The sequence below is a fragment of the Musa acuminata genome, chromosome BXJ2-8, assembly GCF_036884655.1.
Source record: "Musa acuminata AAA Group cultivar baxijiao chromosome BXJ2-8, Cavendish_Baxijiao_AAA, whole genome shotgun sequence".
NCBI classification, from domain to species: Eukaryota; Viridiplantae; Streptophyta; class Magnoliopsida; order Zingiberales; family Musaceae; genus Musa; species Musa acuminata.
Window position 1 is genome coordinate 11,068,155 of NC_088345.1, and position 25,501 is coordinate 11,093,655.

The 25,501-nt window shown below is 38.6% G+C and overlaps 1 protein-coding gene across 4 annotated transcripts in view; it reads left to right on the forward strand.

Moving 5' to 3' along the window:
• LOC135583437 (callose synthase 3-like) overlaps positions 1-25,501 on the forward strand; it is a 58,662-nt gene that overhangs the window by 10,991 nt on the left and 22,170 nt on the right. For all 4 annotated transcript variants that reach the window (XM_065120926.1, XM_065120924.1, XM_065120925.1 and 1 more), the window contains 13 exons: positions 3,088-3,225; positions 3,307-3,383; positions 3,461-3,551; positions 6,822-6,944; positions 7,047-7,161; positions 10,889-11,223; positions 11,369-11,421; positions 11,528-11,588; positions 13,659-13,740; positions 13,817-13,866; positions 13,948-14,034; positions 22,898-23,032; positions 23,134-23,252. In XM_065120926.1, coding sequence (XP_064976998.1) covers positions 3,088-3,225; positions 3,307-3,383; positions 3,461-3,551; positions 6,822-6,944; positions 7,047-7,161; positions 10,889-11,223; positions 11,369-11,421; positions 11,528-11,588; positions 13,659-13,740; positions 13,817-13,866; positions 13,948-14,034; positions 22,898-23,032; positions 23,134-23,252 — 1,466 coding nt within the window. The remainder of the gene's footprint in view (positions 1-3,087; positions 3,226-3,306; positions 3,384-3,460; positions 3,552-6,821; positions 6,945-7,046; positions 7,162-10,888; positions 11,224-11,368; positions 11,422-11,527; positions 11,589-13,658; positions 13,741-13,816; positions 13,867-13,947; positions 14,035-22,897; positions 23,033-23,133; positions 23,253-25,501) is intronic.

The window sequence follows — 25,501 nt, forward strand, 5'->3', positions numbered from 1 at the left end:
CATGATCCGAAGTCCTTCACTTTCGGCTATCTTGATGAGAAACTCGTTGACATCGGTCTTACGAAGTTCCTTGGCTTCTACCCTTCAGCCTTGTCTCGGTACTTGGAGTTTGCCTCTACATGCTTTACCTCCTCAGTCCCTTTCACGACCAAGCGCTCTCCCTCCATGAGAGCAAGGGATCAATGACTTTCATGGAAGTCCCGCCTCTGCGGTACCATGGCGCTGCTATGTCCATAGCCCTACTATCCGTCGCCTCGCATCTACATCCCTTTTCTTCACGATCAGTAGATATGTCTCTGTGGCACTCCTCCGAGTCCACCTCCATTCTAACTGATGCTTGATTTTGGGTAGCTAAGTCCCTCTGGACTCATCATCGCTTCCTTGCCCCTTTCGACCCCCTGCTATTACACCTCTGTGTTCTTCAAGCAGCTCCCTTTGGTCGATGGAAAGACAAACTGCAACTCCCATGCATGGCCTCTGCCATCACGTTGTAGGGTTTGCATCGATTCTGTTATCCTTAGCTTCCTTGGTAGCAACGTTCATTTACTCGACTTTGTCCTCTGACTTGCCGGGCTCCCTTAAGCGAATATGGGCTTTGGAGCAGTTCAACTCTCCAGTTGCTTCGATTATACCTCTGCATGATCAAGTCCCTCCCATGGGACTCACTAGTACTTGCATTCGAACTTTTCCCCTGGTGGAACACAGCCCCCATATGCTGGTGACTAAGGCTTTCATCGGAAGCAAAATTCGATGCACGCACGGAAGACTCGCCTTTGCGGTACCATAGCCTTCACTCCTTGAATCCATAGCCTTTCTTGTCGTCGTGTTGTTCACCGAAGTGGAGCTTCCAATAGCTCCCGATCATACCTCCGTATCTAGTCCCTCACGGGACTATGTCGTGTGTATCGCATTGCCACGAACTGTTCCACCATGATCCGCTGCACCATGTCTCCTCCTGGTGATATCTTTATTGCATTCTGATCCTTGTGGGATGAACTCGAATTGTGATCCCTCCATGTGTGGCCTCTGCCCATACATCGCTGGGTCTCTTCCACCTTCGATTTTGTTTACTCTAGCAATCAACCTTCATCCACCCACTCTTGGGTCACACCTAGATGAAGCACCGCTCTAGGATAGTCCGTCGCCTAGTAGCTCCCGAAGTCCACCGACTTCACTGCAATTAATGCATCATTGTCTGGATCCTAGGCCTCTGCCCCTACCAGCACAATCTCCGCTGCGCACCGCTTCCTGCTTGGCAACTTGATTGGCAACACTGTGGCATATTCTTCAAGAGTACCCGCCTCCGCATCCTATTGCCTCGTGCCAAGGCCTTCTGAACCCAACTTCACCTTCGCAAGTTAAGTCGCCTTAGTTCCTCCGTCAAATGCTTCTCCGAGGTAAGGTGCATGTGCCCAGAAGTGCCCTTCGTCTTTGGCACCATGCAAGATGAGTTCGCTCCGTCAGAATGAAGGATCCATGGAACAACATGATCCTGCTCTTGCCTCTGTAAGAGCTCATGTCCTTGACCTCTGTCCAAGGAAAGCACTGTACCTCCGCTCCATGTTCCATCTTCTATGCTGGCTCCCTTCATGCGGCTTGGGTACTTCACCAAGTTACACCCAAGTTGCTCCGCTCCTCGTTTTTGCATTGAGTTGATGGTGGCACTCGTGCCCACCATTCTACGGGTCAGCCCTCTCTTGAGTCCGATCTTCATATCGACTCCAAGTGTGCCTTCATTTGTGTTGCCTTAGGTCGCTCCTCCACTTGATCTCGCAATGCATCCACCAATGCATTCTCTCAAACGAGATCATGCGATGACTCCTCGCCGATTGCTCGGTCCATTGAGCTTCGTGGAGTTGTTGTTTGTTGAGGTACTTCTCCTCAACATGTGTGGTTTGGTGCACATGATTCTCCCTCTGGAGAACCGAGACTTATCCCTCTTGGATATCTATCCCGTTGGAGTAACATCTCTCTTCGTTTCGGAGACCACCATCCCCTTGGACTACTCCGATTTGCTGAACAAACTGCGCATTGTTGTACCTCCTGCAAACACACTTGCTAGATTGTGACTCCACGTCAATACAGTCCCCACTACACCACTCAAGGCCTAGCAACATGCTGAACTCGCCGCACACTTCAGCCTCTTATGGATGTATCCTTCACATACCGAAGAGAAAGTTTCAATGCTCCATGGCGTCGAGTTTCGACCGCCTTGGGATGACCGCGAACATTCCATCGTCCGCATACAAGCCCATGCTTGAGTACCGAATTCTTCGAGTACTGTAGCAGTTCTCGGCACTCTTGAATATACCGCTCGGTACACCTGGGTGTACCGAGCGGTATACCGTACCGTACCGGTACCGAGCCCAGGTCGAAACTCCGGTACGGTACGGTATTGCGAACCTTGGTTTGCACATTACAAGTACCATTAATATGCCATCTAGGATATTTGTGAGCAAGGTCTGTCATACCGTACCACCCGGTACGGGCGTTGTGTACCGGTCCGATAGGCTAACGGTATGCGGACCACTCGCTACCGGTCCGACTGTAGCAGTGTACTATAGTAGTATAGTAGTACAATGCACAGAGCAGTATAGTGCACAGGAGCACTGCAATAGTCAGTTACTGTTGCAGTACACTGTTATAGTAGCATTACAGTGTACCAATACACTGTAGCAATGCACTGTAGGACTGCTACAGTGCTCGGTGCACCTGGGTGTACCGCTCGGTACACTGTACCATACCGGTACCGAGCCCAAGTCGAAACATCGGTACGATACGGTATTGCGAACCTTATTTGTGAGTAAGAAGGAGAGTTCACAGACATAACATTTTTGCGTTTCTAACCATTTAAAACATCAAAGCCAATAAATTTGATTGGTATTGGAATGTTCTGCAATGAATGAATTTTCTGACTGAAAACTTTATGAGATGGATCTTGTTTTTTAATTCTTTATTTTTCTAATTGTCTATACATATTCTTGTGGCTTTAGCACCTCCTGTTATATTTCTGAAAACTTTATGGTTGGTTGGTCTCTAGCTAAAATTGTTCTTTATGATCATTCTTATTGTTTCTTTATTTTCTAGATGGCATTTGAATTATATGGCATGCTAGCTGGGAATGTGAGTCCAATGACTGGTGAGAACATAAGACCTGCTTATGGGGGTGATGAAGAAGCTTTTCTGAAAAAAATTGTGACTCCAATATATGAGATAATAGCAAAGGTGCTCAGGTTACTTGTTTCTAATTTCTTAATTGTTGTTATTATGCTGCATCTTGATTCTAGTGCACTTGCATTGGTATAGGAAGCTAAAAAGAGCAACAGTGAAAGATCAAAACATTCACAATGGAGAAACTATGATGATTTAAATGAATATTTTTGGTAAGCACAGCATATAATGATCGGTTGCCAAAATACATATTGGGCATATGTCATTAATCTATACTTTATTTCCTCAGGTCTGTTGATTGTTTCCACTTGGGTTGGCCAATGCGGGCTGATGCTGATTTCTTTTGCAGTCCACAGAATTCACGTGATGAGAGAAATGAAGTAAGCTAGAATTTTCATATATCACATTTAGTATATGATCGCATCATATGCTTATAATATAGCAGATTATTATCTTTTTATTTTGTTAGCAATGGGATGTCACAAAACAAAATAGAGATGTTTAAAATAGAGAATGCAAAAATGCCAATGTTAATTAAATGAGATTATTATTTAATTTTAAAAATATAAAATTGTTTACTTATACTGTTAAATGACTAAATGTTGATTTTATAACCTAATAGGTTTACTTATAGTTATAATCATTAATAATTAAATAGATGATTTAATATAATACTAAATGAAATTGATGGTAGCTGTTATTTTGATAAAAAATAAATGTTGTATATGTAAATTTTGATTAAAATTTTAATATTTTTACTATTATATTCATTTCTTTATTTTTATGATTATTTATAAGAGATTTCGATTTTGCTGACCTGATCTAGCTGATATGCATTTTGTTTATGTGACTTTTTTTTTGCATAGGACCTAATGATATTCTGGTTTGGAGTTGTTCAGGACATCTAAATGACAATTTGGTTAACTAGTTTGTTTAATAAATTTTGAGGAAAAAAAAGCAGCCGATGAATTGAGAAGTATTTTGGTGTTGATTTATAAGAATAAGAGAGATGATGTTGCTCAAATTATAGATGAGCCACATTTTGAATCCTGGATAGAGAGTGACTGAACAAATACTGAAATTTGGAACTAGTATTTCTAAACTCAGTTTGATTTGATGTCTGGAAGATCAATAATAAAAGCTACTTATTTATTAAGATTGTTATTGGAGAAGAGGAAGAATAATGACTTGCGCTTGGGTTTTTGGATTTAGAAAAATCGTTAATGTTAGATTTCATAGAGATTTATAATGTTTGGTGAAAGATAAAGGGGTATTTACTATTTAGTAGTCATTATTAGTGTGATAGAAGATATGTATGATTTTGTTGCCACTTATTTTAGGACTCCAGAAGTGTCTTGCAAGTTCTCTATAAATATAGGCATACAGAAGGCATCCACTTTGAATCGGCATGTTTTTGCTTCTTTAATGAATAAATATACTTGCTACATTCAGCATAAACTTCCATAGTATAACATTATATTTTGATGGTATTGTTTCAGTTAAAGAGAGTTCGGGTAGATTTATGTCTAAATTAACTTTTTGGAGTGAAATGCTCGAAAGTGAGTATATGGAGAAGAGTATAGATGTAAATCACTTGTTGTTCTTTGGATTTATTATTCAGCAATAAGGGAATGCTGATCAAGATTTTGTTTAAAGAGCATTGAGAATCTTGTATGATAATTGTCTGTCCCAAGGTCTTTTAATTTCGAATAATACCGTCCGTACTAGGTGGTACGTACCGGTCCGTCAACAGATTGGTACACGGATCGCTCGCAACCGGGTGATACCATTGATTGAGACTGTTTCTGCCCCGGATGGTGACCGACGGAGAAGAAAGAAAGGGAGAAGGGTGGTATTAAGCGAGGGAAGAAAGAAAAGGGAGAAGGAGAGGAAAACCTGGAGATCGGTGGCACTCTCCCTCCTCGTTTGTCGACGACTTTCTCGGTGTGGGGAGAAGAGAGGCGACGTCATGGGCAGAAAAGAGGAGACGTCATGAACAGATTTTTTTTTACTAATAAATATATATATATATATGTGTGTATATATATATATATATATATATATATATATATATATATATGTATATATAAAGGCGACATCATAGAAATTTTTTTTACTTATATATATATATATATATAAACAAGGCGATGTCGGCTCGTTTTTCTGTGATGTCGCCTCGGCTTTTTTTTCGCGTTGGGAGAAGGTTAATTATATATATCGAGGCAAAAAGGGCGATGAGGCCGTTGATTATTTATTTTTATTTTTATATATATCGATCGGTATATCGAATTGTCTCGCTCGGTATACAATATCGTACCATACCGTATCGAGCAAGTCTCTGGTATAGTACGAAATTTCAATTTTTGGTCTGTCCCATTAAATTATTAGAGGGAATTTTATAGTGATATTGTAAGGCTAATTATGTAGGATGAGTTGGAACGTCTGGTGGTTAGGAAATATATCCAAATAGTCATGTTGAGATGAGAATGATGAGATGGATAGATAGGATACGAAAAAATGGAATAAATAATTTTTATATTCATGAATAATCAGGTATAAGCTTTGTTACAAGATTTAAAGTGTATATATATATATATATACATATATATATATACATATATATATATACATATATATATACATATATACATACATACATATACATACATATATATACATACATATATATACGTACATACATACATACATACATACATACATACATACATACATATATATATGCCTTAATTAGACAAAGTGAGTTGATTATGCACAGCGGTGTAAGAAGTGATAGTTGGAAAACAAAGAAAACATATGTCGGAACAACAAAAATACTGCCTTTTGTGAATTTATCCATGTACACGAAGAGATAGTTGGAAAACATAGAATGCATGCCTGTACCTGTACCAGTGACCCAGACTGGTATGGGTCCATTCGAACAAAAAGTTTATACAAGGAAGAGAAGGCCTTTTGAAGTGTCCTTGTCCTTTTCATTGCACACTATTCTGGCAAGTTCAACAGAGTTGTCCATGGTGTACTGTGGTGAGCAAGCTTCTTTTAAGGCAAAAGCAGCGAAGCTATGGACATAGTTCATTGAGCTGCAAGCTCATTTCATTAAGCTCTGAATCTATTTCATTCTGCTGATGAAACAAGTGCAGAGAAAAGCAAAGATAACAAGAAATATAAGGAGAACAGATAATCAACTAGGGACTGCAACTGTTTTTTTGACTCCCAGGTACCAGGGCATTGCTGGTTTCAAAAGGTTAAAGCCCATACAGAAGGTTCTTATGTTTTATCTGTGTCTTCTAACCTTTATTATGGTAGTTTGAATGGCCATTATTCATGACATAATTTGCATTGTATTTTTCACATGTAGTGTATATTTCAGTGTATTTTTGAAATTAAGGTTAGAATTAAACCACGGAAATGACAATTGTTGTTTTTGTTGAACATTTTTTCATATTGCTAATGTTTTCTTCTGGTGGTTTCTTCTGTTTCTACTATGGAATATTTGGTATGGTGATACTTGACTTCTACATAATTAATTGTAACTTGAAGTTATGTAGCTTGTGTTGGATAGGTGACTATGCTTTCACATTTTGTTTCTACTAATGATATAGTTATTAATGCTCCATGCCATCTTATATCAGGAATCCAAGCTTGCTAAAGGACAACAATGGATTGGGAAAGTTAATTTTGTCGAGATCCGTTCATTTTGGCATATTTTTCGTAGTTTCGATAGGATGTGGAGCTTCTTTATCTTATCTTTACAGGTTACATCTTAGCTATATACCATTTGTAGTTTCTGTCTAGTTCTCTAATTTATTTATTGCTATTTCTGGTCATGAATTCATTTATTTTCCCTTTGGGGTAAGGTCATGATAATTCTTGCCTGGAATGGTGGCTCACCAAGTGACATCTTCGATCCTGCAGTATTTAAAAAGGTGCTAAGCATCTTTATTAGTGCTGCCATACTGAAGTTAGGACAAGGTAAGACGAGAGTGTGCATGTTGTATTCTTATAATACTTTCTCTTCCTGGTTTGGTCAAGTAAATCTTATGTCTAGTTTGTTGATTTTGTTTCTATTCCACCACTTGTTTTTGTTTCTAATCAGGTTGTCCTTTAGAATTATCTATATGCTTTCTCCGTGATCCAACTCTCAAACACACATACATAATATGATATGCATGTGCACATATTGTATTTGACTGTGAAATATGTATAGAGTCACAGAAATATGTATGTGCATATATACCCCCCATTCATTCAAATGTGTTTGGACTTGAGCAGTAAAGTTGCAACTTGTTGGTACGTTATCATCTGATGTAGATAACTACAGGGGCTTGTAGAATTGTAGACAATTATGCAAATTTTTAACACTATATGCTTTCTGAATTGCTAACATAATGAAATAAGTATATTTTATAGCCTCTTTCCTGATGGTCATGTTTTTCCAAAACTGTTCAACTTTATAATAAATGTTTTGCTCTAATTTTGGCTAGGGAGTGTTTTAAAAGATTTATCCTTCATTTTTTGTTCTAATTCTTAGGTAAATACAAGTCCGGTGAATGTCTTAGACAGGGTTCACTATTTCAGGTACTGGACCCATCTCGGAGATTTGTCGTGTTAGTATGCACTGGTCTGTACCAGTGTACTGACATGGTACACTAGGGTGTGCCAACAGAGACTCACAATCTGTGTCTTGGTTGCTAATTGAACCGGTCCGTACCATACTGACTCAAGCGGTACAACAAACTTCGGTCTTAGGTTATAAGTCTGCTGACTTCTAGGTAAGCAAGTGAAATCTTTTAGCATTGTCCATTTTATGGAACTTGGTGGATTGGTTAAGTATGAATGCTGGCAACATAAAATATCAAACTTAATTTCTTCATGTTAATAACATTGTACAACGTAAAATGCATCTTGTAATCATAATTTGCAGTTTGGTGGTGGCTATATTATGGTAAATTCTTATCATATTTTAAGAAAACTACAGTGCTCATTTTATTGAAAACCATATCATATATCGGTTGCAAGCAAAACTAGTCAACCTTCTTGATACACTAAAAAATTCACAATGTTTATAGAGCTAGTGTATATGTACTATAACATTTGTTTTAATCCAAGGATAAAGAATTTAAGAAGATTGAGGAAGATCCATTTTTCCAATTTGTTTATAATGATTCAGATACTCTGATGGACTAGTTATGCACAGCCATGGACAAGGTTAATCCACTTCTTGACAGGGCAAGTGATCCATCAAATCCAGTGAAATTCAATTTTGAATAGGTTGTGGAGGACCAGCAATAATTCGAGGAGGATGACAAGACTTACCCTATGATTTCCATTTTGGTGAGGTTGGGATTGATAAGAACAATGAAGAAAACTTTCAAGGGTGTTGATTCTTATGTTTTCCTGACAAAAAGAGGTGAATGGGGGAAAAAGCAACAAACCTCTGTTCGTGTCACCTAGGATGAGGATCATGGCTCTAGATTGACCAGAATTTATGAAAGGAAAAGGGGGAAGGCAATTGATGACTTTGAGGAGATGAGAAAGAGAGAGAGAGAGAGAGAGAGAGAGAGTGTGGGGGGGGGGGGGGGGGGGGGGGGAGGGAGATTACCTGAGATTGAGTCTGACATGATTTCCTTATCGTCGCTGCTGACTGGCAGCATGGATTTTGTGGGCTGGAGTATGATTTTGGTAATTGGTGCCTATTTGCTGAATTAATAATGGCTTCATATTTCATTGATTGCACAACGAATCTCCAGCAGGTACCAGAGTGCCTATAGCATTCAGTTGCCCACTTAATGAGCATAGTGCCTTGACTGTTACTAATTTGATCTGCATATTGTCTGTCATCTATCATACCAAATGCCTTGGGAGCAATATCATTTGTACAACAGAATTGTCATCTTGATCTCCGAACAAAGGCATGCTTTGAGGCATCACGGGCCCCTAAATTATGACATATTGACATGCAATCAAACTTATGTTGTTAATATTTTTTAAAATATTTTTTATACTTTTGGATGTTGTATAATTTTGTGGTATATCATTCATAATAAAGGTTTGTAATATTAGTTCGGTACCACCAATATTTATCTACCCAACAGTCTAATTGGCATATGGACTAGGGTAAACTAGGTAATATGCGTGTATAGTACCAAATAATAACCTTTTTATTTTTCAATCTTGTTTAAGGTCAAAACTCAGTATGTACTAAAGTATCAACACATGGTACATTGGTATGGTTTCGGTCTGTACTTGTCCAAGCTAGGATTGATATGAGTCTGATAACCGAGATTAATGATCTTACTTAAAACTTAAAAGCAATGTTTGCTGTACCATTCGAGTTGGTACGGTATGGATGGCATGGGCTGGTCTGACTAGCAACCGAGACGTGGATTGCCCGAGTCTCTGTTGTCACGCTCAAGTGTACTATGTGTCAGTACACCAGTATAGACTGATATGTACTGACTCGACAAATCTTCGAGATCGGTCCAGTACCCGAAATGGCAAACCCTGCTTAAAAGTATATTAAAGGACATAATTAAGGCGAAAATGCAATATATAATTTATCTGACCAGTTCGGTACTGATATCAGCCATTTCAATTGGATTTTAGATATGGTGCATGTTGATATCTAAACTCTTCTGCTGCAACAAAGAGCTGATATTGGTACTACTTGACTGAGATTTAAAACTGTGGTCTGGGCTGCATTTCAGTCTACTTTGTAATACTGAACATCCATATCATGCATTTTTTTGAAGTGTGGTAATTTGTAATTGATTTAATAGGTTTGGTAAGGGTTCCTTGATGAGATACCGTGGTTAGGGTTGTGTTTCAATCTATTTTCAATCATTGATATACATTTTCTTAAATTAGATTTTTCGCTGCATGTGATTTGGTAGTATGGGATTCAGCATGAAGGTATATGATTTTAAGCTGAGATTGTATAGGATGGTTAGGTGTTTCAGCCAAAAGATTTGATCTACATGTTGATGCAACACATCCAAGTTTGGTTGTTCTTGTTAGGATATTATAACTGTGGAGGGTTTTCATTTTTTAGAATCTCTTTTTTGGTATTATTTCAATAAACAAATTCTATATCTGTAGAAGATATAGTGAAAACTAGTTATTTCCCTGATTTCTTTCTCATCTTCTTTTGTGTTTCTGGTTAGTTTAACTGGATTGCCATAATATTGCTGTTCATGTCTACATGACTGGGATGATCAGCACTTGACTTGGATTATCAAATCTTGGGCAAATGTTCCAGTAAGTAGATATTTTAATCAAGAAACTCAAATATGTTGAGTCATGGGAAATGGTTAGCATAAATTATAATTTTCAATATGGCCTTTAAATGGAATATACTGGCAAATAGGACTCATATAAGTGCTAAGTATTTAGTTTAAATTGTCCCCTTTGAAATTTTCTCTGGACTTTCTTTGTTGTTATTAGTTTTTATATTTACTTTCTCTTGGACTCTTTAGGTTACTTGCTGTTTTTTAATTATACTATCCAGCTTGTATAATTGGCAGAGAAGTCCTTTAAAATATTCTTAAATTCTTTAGTTTTTGCATTTTCATATTTTTCATATTTTATGTATTCTGAGATTGTCGGTTCTTTCAGTTTACTTTTTCTGCAGGAATGTTGTGCTAAATTGATCTCCTAGAAACGGTTTCCTGTTTGTAACATACTGTAATTTATTTTGCAGCTATCCTGGATATTATGCTTAGTTGGAAGGCAAGAAAAAGTATGTCATTACCAGTTAAGCTGAGATATATCTTAAAGGTAATTTCAGCTGTTGCATGGGTGATAATATTGCCGGTGACATATGCCTACACATTAGAAAGTCCTACTGGACTTGGAAGGATTATGAAAGGTTGGGTTGGTAATGGACAAAGTCAGCCGTCAATATACTATTTGGCAGTTGTCATATACTTGTCACCAAATATGCTTACAGCTTTGTTGTTTCTGTTTCCATCACTGAGACGGTATCTTGAAAGTTCCAATTACAAAATTATCATGCTGATGATGTGGTGGTCTCAGGTACTTGAGTTAGTTATTACTTTGATTGTTGGTACTTGGTATGAGATGTTTTGACTTGTCACTATAATCTTTGAGATATCAGAAGATTCTGAACTTTTTCTTATATTCTTCTTTTCCCTTATGTGCCTCTCATTCAAAATGGCAGCCTCGTCTCTTTGTTGGGAGGGGAATGCATGAAGGACCTTTCTCACTTTTTATGTAAGACTGGATAAATCTTGATCAACCATTGTCCATCTTAAGCTGCACAAACAATGAATGGTTAGACATGTTTATATTGAGAAGCATTTACTTGTGTCATTGCCAGGTATACATTATTCTGGGTGTTGCTCATACTAACAAAGCTGGTGTTTAGTTACTATATTGAGGTACAATTTTGCATTGTTATTATTTTTTGATGGTCTGTCACTTTTTATTTGTATTACTTTGGAAATTCCAGATCATAAACTATTGCCAGAGTTTATACTGTAATAGCATGTAATTCTATAGCTTGCCAGAGTTTGCACATCCTTTGTATGATATGAGGTAAGTTATGTATAAGCATGGACATAAGTGTGGGATATGGATTCAAAATGATATGGCACACTATTTAGAAAAATATAAACAAACTGAAATAACATTGGTCTTAAGACAACAATTTAAATCCGTGGTTTCTGTGTTTTGTTTTACTTTTATGTATCCATGTATTTTTCATACAATTTATTAAACCAATTGTCCTTGTTTCCATAACCTATAATGAGCATAGCAACATTCATATAAATAGCAATCATTTACAAAAATACTATGCACATAGAAAATATTCATGTATGTTGTATGTAAAACAGTAAAAGTCCTACTATTTGTGCATTTTGCTAAAGTTGTTCCTATTGGATATGCTGATAAGCTTTAAACAATATACCTATCTTGTGTGTATGGCATATTTAACATAAATATGTCTAGTTAGTGTGTTTTAAAGTATTTAATTCATGTTGATGGATATGACATAGAGTTATGAGCACATCGACCATTTAGAAGCGCCCTTGCTTCATAAATGCTTGCATTTGTAGACAGGCTTTTGCAGTGTATTTTATTAAATTTAATGCACTGGATGGATACTGTTCTGACGGAGGAAAACTTCATAGCTTTCTTGGTCTCTTTCCTTTGTTGACTTTTTGAGAGTTTGGCAAGCGAGACTGAATGCATTAATTTAGCAAATTAACAAGTGGATGCTGTTCTGAAGGAGGAAAAATTCATCATTTTCTTGGTCCCTTTCCTTTGTTGACTTTTTGAGAGTTTGACAAGCGAGATTTAATGCATTAATTTAGCAAATTAATAAGTGCTTCATTTTAGTTTGTGCACAAGGGCTCAGATTATATAAGAAAAACCTGAGTTCTCATTAGAATGAAATTATGAGGAAAATTTTGTAAATTTAAAAGATAAAAGGGAAAAGAAAATTTAATTTAATTGTGGTTCTGGAAGATGAGTAGGTTAGCTGTTTGAGACAAATCTTGAGATGCTAGTGGATGTTAACTTGTTAAGTCAAAAAGGTTGTTATGTTATTCTTCTATAATGAAAAGAGGAAAAGGGAAAAAATGAATAGGTTAGCTATGAATTGGAGATGATTATAGGAGAGAAGAATTTATAGGTTAGCTATGAACTGCGATGAAGGTTGGGATGTGCCAAAATATGATATTCTAAACTATATATTATCAAGTAGTTAAAAGAAGGTGAAACTTGGTACCAAGCTAAGCTTTCTCCTCAACAACCTTGGCTACTAAGATTCAAGTTGTAGGAGTCTCCTATTTAGGTGATTTGTCTATGTACATTAACCTTCCCTAGACCTTCTATTGGCGGAGCCTGTTGCACTAAGATGCTTCTTTTAGCTGACTTATAAAAAATTAAAAATGAGAATGTAAGAGAGGGAGTAGTGTTGAGTAAAAAATTTCTAAAATTTCATGGCTGCCTCAACATGCCATAGAATGACAAGTAAGCTGTTCAAGATTAGAAAAAGGAGAAAGTCAACAAAATTGTTAGTATAAATATGGAAAGATTTTGGAGAAGACACTGACTTTAGAGAGAAGTGCAGAACAAGAATTAAGATTGACAGTGATTAACAGAAACTGGCTATGCAAAAGTTGGATGTTTTGGAAGACAGAATGGGAACATCCTTTTGATGAACAAAACTTTAAATTATTACAACGCGTGACAAACAAAATTTTGAAATCAAGTCAATCTTCTTGAGATAGACTTTAATGTTTTTATTGTTTGCTGAATGATCCAATAAGAAAGATTGTAAGCACGTCTACTTGATTTGAAACTCTAATGCAAATTTAAAAATGGTGACTTTTGCTTGTTATGTTCCAAGTTAGATGATATTTAGAGATTGGTGGAACTTCTAGAGTTTCTGCATTTTGAAGGTGTAAGACTATTTAGGGATTTCTTTTTGTTTTTATATACAGATTAAGCCTCTTGTTAGCCCGACAAAAGATATCATGAGAATTCCAATAAGAACTTTCCAGTGGCATGAGTTCTTTCCTCAAGGTAACAGCACAAACTGAATTGAATATGTGCTCTGGTTCGACTAAATGATTTGTGTTTGTGCCCTTTTCTTTTGCAGCAAAGAACAATATTGGTGTTGTAATTGCCCTTTGGGCTCCAATTATTCTTGTATGTTTTTCTTTACCATTTCTTTATTGTTATGATAACCATTTGGCTTGTAATTGTTATTGATCTTACATGTTTTGCTAGGTTTATTTCATGGATACTCAGATTTGGTATGCAATCTTCTCCACGTTAGTTGGTGGGATTTATGGTGCTTGTCGTCGTCTTGGAGAGGTTGGTGAAGCATCTCTCTTGATATTCTGTGCATATGTTTGTTCTTTATTTTTAGCCAGTTGCTTCATTTGGGTCGAATTTCGTATTTTACCCTTATGATTATGATAATTAAATCGGTACAACAAGATTAGAAGACAAAGGTGTGATTGCTATGCTTGGTTGTTAATGTGAGATTTTCAAAGAATCATGATCCAAATTTTCATTTATTTTGATAGTTTGAATCAAAATTAATCTAGTGCCACATAGCTTTAGCCTTGTAGCAAGATACAGACTTGACAGGTTGGTATGTGCCTATGGGTTTAAAAGAACTAGCACATAAATCGTTGAAATTTAATATGCATTTTGTTGATGAACTAAGATAAGCTATTTCATTTTTTTATGTCTAGAAGATAATAAAAGAATTTTCTTTTCATTATTTTGTATATATAATATATGGTATAACTACTTTGTGACCTAAGAGACTAGAGTTCGAGTCACGGAAACAACCTTATTAGACTTAGGGAGGTAAGGTTGCATACATAGAAGTATTGTACCTCCATAGACCCTTCATTGGCGGGAGCCAGTATGCCCTTTTATTTTACCATATGTTCTATATATACTATATTGGGAGGGTTTATGAAATGTGAATTATGATATAATTCCATTTCTCCAAGTATCAACAATAACATCATGTTATAATGCCCCAACTATTTAGAGTCAACAATATGTATAAAGTAATATCCTTGGTGAAATTAAAGGTATTTAATTTTTTATTTAGATTTTTTCATTATATCCTTAATTTCTTATAAGGTCTCTCATTAGCTCTTCATATACTAAAAACACTTATTGTCTCACTGCTTCTAATTGCAGCATTTACAAGACTCCTTAGCATAAATTCAGACATATGAATCAATTATTCCTCATTTTATCCTCTATTAAAGTTATACTTATTCCTATTAAATACACGTATCCATCTCAACATTCATAAATGAGTGAAACATATATTTTTATATATTTTATTTTTTAACCACCTAGTATTTAGATCCATATAGTATTATTAGCTTGACAAAAGGCTTGCAAGATCTACCTTTTAATTCAAAAGAAATCTAGTGATTACAAAATTTTTGGTGATCCTTTCCATTTTATTTATCCAATTTTTACTCTTTTTGAATAATATTTTTTACAATCCTTTCATCTTGTTAAATAATTAATTCACAATACCTAAAACTTTTAATACTAAAAATTTATTCATCTAACTTAACTATATTCTCAATTCATTTTCCCAAGCATAACATGAGTCTGCCAATTGAAGGCTTAATATTGTATAATCTATCACATCAATATTGATCCCTCTCTAACAAATAATTGATATACTTTTTGAAATATCAGGAAATGAATCCATTAAAGATGGTGAAAAAGATATATATCGAATTGCTAAAACTAGAGAAAGAAAGTGTAATGATTTAGGTAATATTATATGCGTTAAAGACGAAGATCAAAGAACACTTATTAGTGATAGCAAAATTAAGAAAAGATGGAGAAATTATTTTTATAAATTATTTAATGAATATTTCACATAGGATTTAGTTTTAATCAAGGTTCATAAGTTCGTATCGTACCAGCTTTTCGAGCTTTGCTTGATACGATACGGTACAAGCACACCGAGTGGTACGCTAGGGCGTATCGCTTGGTACATGTGTGTGTGTGTATATATATATATATATATATATATATATATATATATATATATATATATATATATATATATATATATATATATAATATGTGTGTGTGTATTGCAGTGTATCACTCGGTAAGTATATATATATATGTATGTATGTATGTATGTATGTATGTATGTATGTATGTATGTATGTATGTAAAAATAATATAAAAATATAAAAATAATATAAAAAATAAAAAAAGGAGGCGTCCACTGCCTCGGTGATGTTGCCACCTTTTCTTCTCTTCACGTCAGACGAGGAGGTCTTTTCCTCATCTGCGGTGTTTGGTGAAGACGTCGAAGGCTGTAGATGTCTCCGGCCTTCGGCGAAGAACGTGCCGAAGGCCACAAGCGCCTTCGGCCTTCTTCTCCCTCGGGGCGAAGAAGTCGAGTCGTTGCCTCTCCGTTACCTCTTGGATCGGGATCGTCAAGGGAGGGTAGCGCCGGATCGGGAAGCGTCGAGGTTCTCCCGATTCTCCCCCTTCTTCTCCCTCTTCTCCCTCAATGCTTCTTCTTCCCTCGTCGCAGCTAGATTGATACCGCTCGGTGGTGGGCGACGACAGTCGAAATCGACCGTTACCACCTGATACAACACTGTATCGGACCTAGATCAACGGTACCACCCGATACGAGCGGTATCATTTGGTATTGTAATTCTTAGTTTTAATCAAGGTCTGCCATATCGAATCGTACCGCCTAGTACGGGCGGTACGTACCGGTCCGACAAGCTACCGGTACGCGGACCGCCCGCTACCGGACGGACCGTGCTACAGTGTGTGTGTATATATATATATATATATATATATATACTGAGCGGTATACCTTTCGGTATACAGTATCATACTGTACCGAACGAACATCAAAACTCCGGTACGGTACGAAATTACGTACCTTGGTTAAAATGACGACGGGTATCACGAGTCTTGTGTAATTATCGGATACTTTTATGACTCAAAAGAAAATTTTATTAGACAGTTGTGAGATTAACAATGCTTTATGGATTTTGAGTATTAGACAGTTGAAAAACAACATAAATAAAAAGTTTGTTGCTGAGACGAAGATACTAAGATGAATGTGTGGAGTTACGAGGAAAGATAAAAAAAGAAATATTTTTATTTATGAACAACTAGGTGCCACTTCAATAGAGGACAATATGAGAGAGAGTTGTTTAAGATGACATGGACATATGCTTAGGAGAGCAGATGTGATAGTTAGAAGAGATAAAATGATTAATATTCATGGTACGAGAAGAGAAAGAGGAAGACCTAAATAGACTTTAATAGAAATTATAAATAAAGATTTAAGTATCATAAACTTAACTAAACACATGACTTTTTATAGATCCCAATAGCGGTAAAAGATCCATATGGCTAATCTTTAATAGTTGGGACTTGCGGTTTTGTTATTATAGTAGAAAACATATCCATGGTTTATTAAAACTGAAGCTCGTAAAAATTTTTAAATGCTAATAGGGAAAATGAGTTAAGCTTTGACTAGTTAGAAGATTCCACACGTACAACATAAGAAGTTGTTCTGCATGATTAGGTCCCTCTCCAGAAGTTATGTTAGAAATTTACCAAATATCTGTATGAAGTTATCCATATTATGTTTACAGGTGTAGGGAAGCTGTGATGTGGAAGGTGCAGTGATGTGCCTGTAGTGCGGGCCTAACACAGGAAACCTTTTTTCTTTTTGTGGGCAATGGCTGAAAGCCTGCTAACTCATCTTTTTAAAAGGACTAAGTGGAGAGACAAAAAGGAAAAAGAAACATCATGGTTAAGGAAGTGATTGAAGGAGCAGAGCAAGCTTCGAAGAATGATCACTGTGATACAGGCAGAATACCAAAGTTTTAGATTTAAGGATCTCCTTAGTTTCTCTCCCTCTATATTTGGTCTAAGGTCCTATAGTTTCCAAGTTCCCCAGCAAATTAATCTTAATAGTCTATCTCAAAAAAGGCATACACACTTTAATTGTGATACAAGTTGTTTGAGACACTATAATTCTATATTTGGATCAATTTTTTAGCTATCATGTCTCTTTAATATAAAATGTGTTTAAATGTCCCAAGAACTTGCTAGTTTTGATTTATTTGCTCTGTTCTTCTTTTTAAGTACTTGCACACCATCATCTGAGCATGTAGAATATTGGCATATCGGGCTCTTATTTGGCCACATTGTCACGGACAAACTTCTAAACAAGATGTTTGATGTAATGTTTATGTATGTCTGTCTCTTTTGGTAAGTTCATACTTTGACTAGCATGTAGAGGGACAGCCGAAGGCTTAATAGTCCCATTTTAGTTCGGTCTGTAATGGACCATTTTACCCTTTGTCGTGCAGTTGTTCAAAGCTTGTAAAGTCTGTTTGTAATTTGCATTGTCTATGAAGTGTTTTCGGAGATGTTTGCTTGTGGATCCCGAGTGAGGCGTTTTCTCTATCCTGTTCTCTCTTTTGTGGGTCCTAAGGGACCATGGGAGGCTTCGGGGAGGCTGACCTTTGCGGATGGACAAGCAAGGGTGCCGCACGTCTTAGGCAAAACCAGCTAAGTCCGTGACAGATGGTATCAGAGCGGGAGAAGCACTCATAGAAACACTTAGCATGCAAACGTGGAGGACCTAGCGGGGCTGCGTTGAGGGCAGTGAGCACACGCGCAACCGTTTGGGGGAAAACTGGCATGGAGATGTAGAGAAAAGGAGTCGCTCGGATGAGCGGCCATTTGAGATTGACATTCAGAGGAATGGCTAACCCTTCGCGCAAGAGGTACCACGAGAACAGACAAGCTTGGAAGAATGCGAAGCACACAAAGGTTGGGATGGCTGAGTTTGAGCTACGGCTCAACGTTGACAACCATACTTGATGGTGCTCAAGGCAAGCGAGGCGCTTGGTAAAGGATGAGACCATGCAAGGTGGAATGAGTTGCTCAACGACCAAAAGAGTTATGCAAATCTTAGAGAGGTGAGGGGAATTGCTAGCTTGAAGAATTTGATACTCATGCATGGGCTTGTATGCGGACGATAGAATGTTCGTGGCCATCCCAAGACGACCGAAACTCGGTGCCATGGAGCATTGAAACTTTCTCTTCGGCATGTGAAGGATACGTCCGTAGGAGGCTGAAGTGTGCAACAAGTTCAGCATGTTGCTAGGCCTTAAGTGGTGCAGCGGGGGCTATATTGACGTGGAGTCGTAATCTAGCAAGGGCGTTTGCAGGAGGCAGAACAATGCACAGTTTATGCAGTAGATCGGAGTAGTCCAAGGGGATGGTGGTCTCCGAAACGAAGAGAGATGTTGCTCCAACGGGACAGTTATCCAGGAGGGATAAGTCCTGGCTCTCCAAAGGGAGAATCATGTGGGACGGACCTCACAAGTTGAGGAGTACCTCAACAAACAACAACTCCACGAAGCTCAATGGATTGAGCAAGCGGCGAGGAGTCGTCGCATGATCTCGCTTGAGAGAATGCATTGGTGGATGCATTGCGAGATCAAGTGGGGGAGCGACCCAAAGCAACACAAATGAAGGCACACTTGGAGTCGATATGGAGATCAGACTCAAGGGAGGGCTGACCCGTGGAATGGTGGGCGCGAGGGCCACCATCAACTCAATGCAAAAATGAGGAGCGGAACAACTTGGGTGTAACTTGGCGAAGTACCCAAGCCATATGAAGGGAGCCAGCATAGAAGATGGAACATGGAGCAGAGGCATAGTGCTTTCCTTGGACAGAGGTCAAGGACATGAACTCTTGCAGAGGCAAGAGCAGGATCATGTTGTTCCATGGGTCATTTATTCCGACGGAGCGGACTCATCTTGCATGGTGCCAAAGACGAAGGGAGCTTCTGGGCACATGCACTTTATCTCGGAGGAGCATTTGATGGAGGAACTAAGGCGACTCAATTTACGGAGGCGAAGTTGGGTTCAGAAGGCCTTAGCACGGGGCAAGAGGACGTAGAGGCGGGTACTCTTGAAGAATATGCCACAGTGTTGCCATTCAAGTTGCTATAAAGGAAGCGGTGCACAGCGAAGATTTTGCTGGTAGGGGTAAAGGCCCATGATCCACACAATGGTGCACTAATTGCAGCGAAGTCGGGGGACTTCGGGAGCTACTAGGCGACGGACTGTCCTAGAGCGGTGCTTCATCTTGGTGTGACCGAAGAGTGGGTGGATGAAGGTTGATTGCCAAAGAAGCGAACAAAATCGAAGGTGGAAGAGACTCTGCGATGTATTGGCAGAGGCCACACATGAAGGGTTCACAATTCGAGTTCATCCCACAAGGATCAGAATGCAATAGAGACGTCACCAAGAGGCGACATGGTGCAGCGGTTCATGGTGGAATAGTTCGTGGCAATGCGATACACACAACCTGGTCCCGTGAGGGACTAGATCATACGGAGGTATGATCGGGAACTACTGGAAGCTCCACTTCGGTGAACAACACGACGGCAAGAAGGGTTATGGATTCAAGGAGTGAATGCCATGGTACCGTAGAGGCGGGTCTTCCGTGCGTACATCGAATTTTACATCGGATGAAAACCTTGGTCATCAGCATAAGGGGGCTGTGTTCCACCAAGGGAAAAGTTCGAATGCAAGTACCAGTGAGTCCCATGGGAGGGACTTGATCATACAGTGGTATGATCGAAGCAGCTGGAGAGTTGGACTGCTCCAGAGCTCATATTCGCTTAAGGAAGCCCGACAAGTCAGAGGACAAGGTCGAGTAAGCGAACGTTGCTACCAATGAAGCTAAGGAGAACAGAATTAGTGCAAATCCTACAACATGATGGCAGAGGCCATGCATAGGAGTTGTAGTCTGTCTTTCTATCGACCAAAGGGAGCTGTTTGGAGAACACAGAGGTGTTGAAGCAGGGGGTCGAAAGGGGCGAGGAAGCGACGACGAGTCCAGAGGGACTTAGCTACCCAAAATCAAGCATCAGTTAGAATGTAGGTGGACTTGGAGGAGTACCATAGAGGCATATCTACTGATTGTGAAGAAAAGGGATGCGGATACGAGGTGACGGATAGTAGTGCCATGGGCATGGCAGCGCCATGGTACCGCAGAGGCGGGACTTCCGTGAAAGTCATTGATCCCTTGCTCTTATGGAGGGAGAACGCTTGGTCGTGAAAGGGGCCGAGGAGGTGGAGCATGTAGAGGCAAACTCCAAGTACCGAGACAAGGCTGAAGGGCAGAGGCCAAGGAACTTCGTAAGACCGGTGTCAATGAGTTTCTCATCAAGATAGCCGAAAGTGAAGGACTTCGGGTCATGCAAGAGTGCATGACCAAGGAACGAAGTAGGCAGTACGCGGTGCTATACCTTCGCTACTCAGGGGAGTAGGCGGCAGGGTTGATGGAGAAGACGGTACAATCCCAGAGGCGACCAAATCTATTAGAGAATTACTCCAAGTTGGGGTGAAAACTTCCTGCATTCCAGAAGTTCGATGGCATTGAGAAGGTGAATCACAGTAGCTAACTCAACGCAAGGAGTGCAAATACATCAAGTGCTTCAGAAGTGTGAGCAAAGAGCAGGCGAAGGCCAGTAACCAGCTCGATGCATGGAGTACAACCTCGAGGAGGCGGGCAAAGTCAAGAAACCTTTGCCTTCTCAACTCTTAAGAGAATGGGTGAAACCGAGTACCCCAATTCTCTTATCTATCCAGCAGAGGAGCTCTGCATATGTTCAAAGACCCTTCGAAGATAATGGATGACAATAGTTGTCAAATACTCACCAACGGTGATCAATGTTATTGAGAGTAGATTGTCCGCTTCATTTCCTAATGAAATGCCAATCGAAAGCGGAAGTGATGCGAACCTACTTGGATGTGACAACTAAGTGAAAGAAGAGTCAATGAGTAAATTTTTGTGGAGTAAGGACCCAAAACTTCAGAAGTTTACGAGACGATGCTCGTTAAAGCTCCAACAAGCATCCACCCAGTTCAAGTAGCATGAGGCATTTAAGAGACTGACGCAGTAAGGATGGTCTTTTTCCTTCATTTGGAGGATCCGCAGGAATCAACAAGGATCAACACAACTCAGCCAACCCGACACCAGAGTCAAAGTCATTGGTGAGTTGAAGCAGCATGGTGGATTAAAGGTTCGACTTCTCAAAAACAGCAGCGGAGAGCAACTGGGAGCCAAGAGACGCATTGCAGCTGGAGCAGAAGATTGAAGACTCAGCAAAGGCGAGGAGTTGCAGTGTCGACAAAGGCTTCGACGAGGACGTCGAAGGAATAAGTGGGGGAGAATGTCACGGACAAATTTCTAAACAAGATGTTTGATGTAATGCTTATGTATGTCCGTGTCTTTTGGTAAGTTCATACTTTGACTAGCATGTAGAGGGACAGCCGAAGGCTTAATAGTCCCATTTTAGTTCGGTCTGTAATGGACCACTTTACCCTTTGTTGTGCAACTGTTCAGAGCTTGTAAAATCTGTTTGTAATTTGCATTGTCTATGAAGTGTTTTCGGAGATGTTTGCTTGTGGATCCCGAGTGAGGCGTTTTCTCTATCCTGTTCTCTCTTTTGTGGGTCCTAAGGGACCATGGGAGGCTTCGGGGAGACTGACCTTTGCGGACGGACATGCAAGGGTGCCACACGACTTAGGCAAAACCAGCTAAGTCCGTGACAACATGCCAATGCTTGCTAGAAGGGGCATAGCAACAAAATAAACATATCAGTAGCTGTGTTAGTTGACACACTAATGTGACCACCTGCCACTAATCTACTACCATCTAGTTTAAAGTAATTCATTTGGTTGCAGTACTGTTTAGGATAATGTTCATTGTGATATTAGGGATTCATCAGAATCCTGTATGTGTTGGCATCACTAGATTAGGATAAAGTTATCATCTTATTTACTTTTACATGAATAATGGTGTGTGGGCTAGAGATGTAACATGATTCTCAAAAACTATGCTATAGCTTTTTCATTATGCCATATGCCCAACAATTATGTCAATTAAATACTAAAGGCATCTTTTCTTTGTTTTGCATATGATTGTTTCAATCTTAAATTCTTTGTTACATGAATCCATCTGATTTATTTGAGTATCTCAGTTCACTCTGTACAAATTGGGTTTTGTTCCTCCCAAAGGATGACATTGTTCGTCTGTGGCATATTCTTTTAGTCTTTATTAATTTTTTGTATAATTAACTTTTGTTTGTTTTGGGCCCCATTACAGATTCGATCGTTGGAGTTGCTACGATCCAGATTTGAATCACTTCCTGACCAATTTAATGCCCGTCTTATTCCAGTTAACAATTCTGAGAACAAAAAAAAGGGGCTAAAGGCTTCTTTATCCCGTCGGTTTGGTCAGGTTTCATCAATTTTTGGAAGCCTTTTTTCCCCAGAGCCCTTGTTCTTCATGTTTATCATATTCCTGATCACTTGTAACTCTAGAATATTTGCTTGTTTCAGATGCCTAACATTGCTAAAGAGAAACAACCGTATGCTGATAAACAGATGCGAGCTAGATTTGCTCAAATATGGAACACAATTATCACAAGCTTCCGGAAAGAGGATCTTATAAGCAATAGGTAGCATTGCTACTCTGACACTTACAGGTCCCTAAGTATTCTTTTTTTCTGACAAACTTTAGTGTGGACCATTTAAATTCACACCTTGTGGTGAAGTTCCTGCAGCATGACTTGATGCTTAGGTATATTTTTAAGCCAGGCCTAAACCATGCTTTTGATGTACAAGCTGCACATGGCCATTTGCTTAAAAATTTGGCTCCATGTGTGATCATCCTGCAACAGTGTAAATCTTGGAAAAGTTAGCCTATCTGATCACTGTCCCTTAGCTTTCAGGTGCGTGATATATGCCAAAAGAGAGAGAGGGATCAAATATTGATCAGGAGAGTTTGGAATAACAGAGCTAGTAAGGCTAGTGGACATGTTGGAAACAGTGATTGATAGATAGATAGAGATAGAGAGAGATTGTAGCAGATTACAAGGATTGCCATGTCAGATTGTGCAAGCTGACATGTAGTGTACTGGAAAGGTACTAGGACTGACATGTACTAGCGCTAGTATTGGTAGTGTCTCTGAGTTATGGGCTTTTTTCAGTGACAATGCACATGAGCAATAGGAACAACACCGTAAGGCATGGTTAGCATGTGTCATATCATGTGCTTTGTTGACTTAGTAGTTAGTATCATCATGCCCGTTACATGTGGCATGTTAAATCATGGTCAGTTGTACTCAACAGGAGAGTGGATGAAACAAAGACAAAAATGACAGGCTGATGGGAGAGAACAAGATGGAAAAGAGGACCATCGTTTTATGATCGCAGTTGGAGGGAAATATGTCTGGTATGTTTTGAAAACAAAGGACTAGTCAGTCTGGTCTAGTTCTAGCAAAACGTATGCTTAATCCGATTTTAGAGGGATGGATTAGGACTGTCCAATATTTGAGATTCTGAATGCCCATAATTTTCTGATAGGTGTAGAAAGATGATATGTTGAACTGGAGGGCACCAATATTTTTTGAGTAGGCTATTAGGAAGAGACCTTTTTCTATTTCATTACAAATTCTCCTATGTTTTGTCAATCCAAATTCCAAGGCTTTGCAATAGTCAGACCATACTTTTTTCTTTTGTATCTATCTTGTAGGTCATGCTTGGATCTAAAAAAGATGGTCTACTGGTGCTAGTTTCCATCTATATTTATTAAGTTCTTGTATTTAAAATGATCACTACATTTGCAACATAACATCTCCTGATTGGAGGTCCTTTTGATATCGGTCTCCACTGTGCCCAAAATGCATAATAGCATTGAATGGACAAGAGTGCTTGGTAAAATATACATAAATATCTGAAACATAGTAAAATAATTAACTAAAGTCAGTACTTTTCATATTGCTTAATTCCAACCTTCTTCAGTTACAAGTTATTTTAAAGAAAATTGTATTAAAATGACCATCTAACGATGATTGATAAATTGAAAATCTAACTCCACATGTCAGGCCATTTTGTCACAGCAATGAATGCAAAAACTCTCCCTGCTAACCTGGTTGATGCTCTGTACAGCATAACTGGTACGAACCAAACTAAGTAGGGGACAAACAAGTATAGGAACACAAAAACCTTTCTTTTCTTATGTTGAACTAGTGTACAGATGCATGGTATGCGGACATGTACTGCAGTGCCATTTTGCTTTGGGAGGGGAGGCTGCACCAGAGAAAAAGAAGGAAGAAGGGAATAAGGAGGATGGGTACCGATCCGCCAGCAGCAGGCGGACAAGCCTGTGACTCCCGTATCATGCATTTGCAACTTGTGGCAAACTAGCAGACACATGTGAAACTCAAAGCAGGGTTCTAAAATAAAATGTATATTGCAGTTGACCACTCGAAAAGGGGTGGTTCACATCCTGATTCATGTTCGGATTGATACTATAGGTCGATGTGGACCAGTCCAGTCAAACTTGCATTTCTTGTTCTTAATTTCGATCAATCTTTGACTGGACTGATTGGTTTCCATCATGGCTTTTGATCAAAGGTATCTTTTATTTTTAAAATTGTTTTGCTATTGCCTACTAAAATTGTTCAATGTCCAGCCTTTAAATTTTCAATCTTTCCACCATCTGCTGTATATGTGAGGATTAATTTGGACCACCTTTTAAGTCTTAGATTGTTCTTTTTTCATGAATTTTTTTCTCTTTCATTGGTGATGAAGACTCAACATTTCAAATTTCATTATTATAATTTATAAATAATTTTTCTGTTGCCTTTTGGAAAAAATAATCATTGGTGAGAAACTATCTGATAAATAAACATTACAATGAATA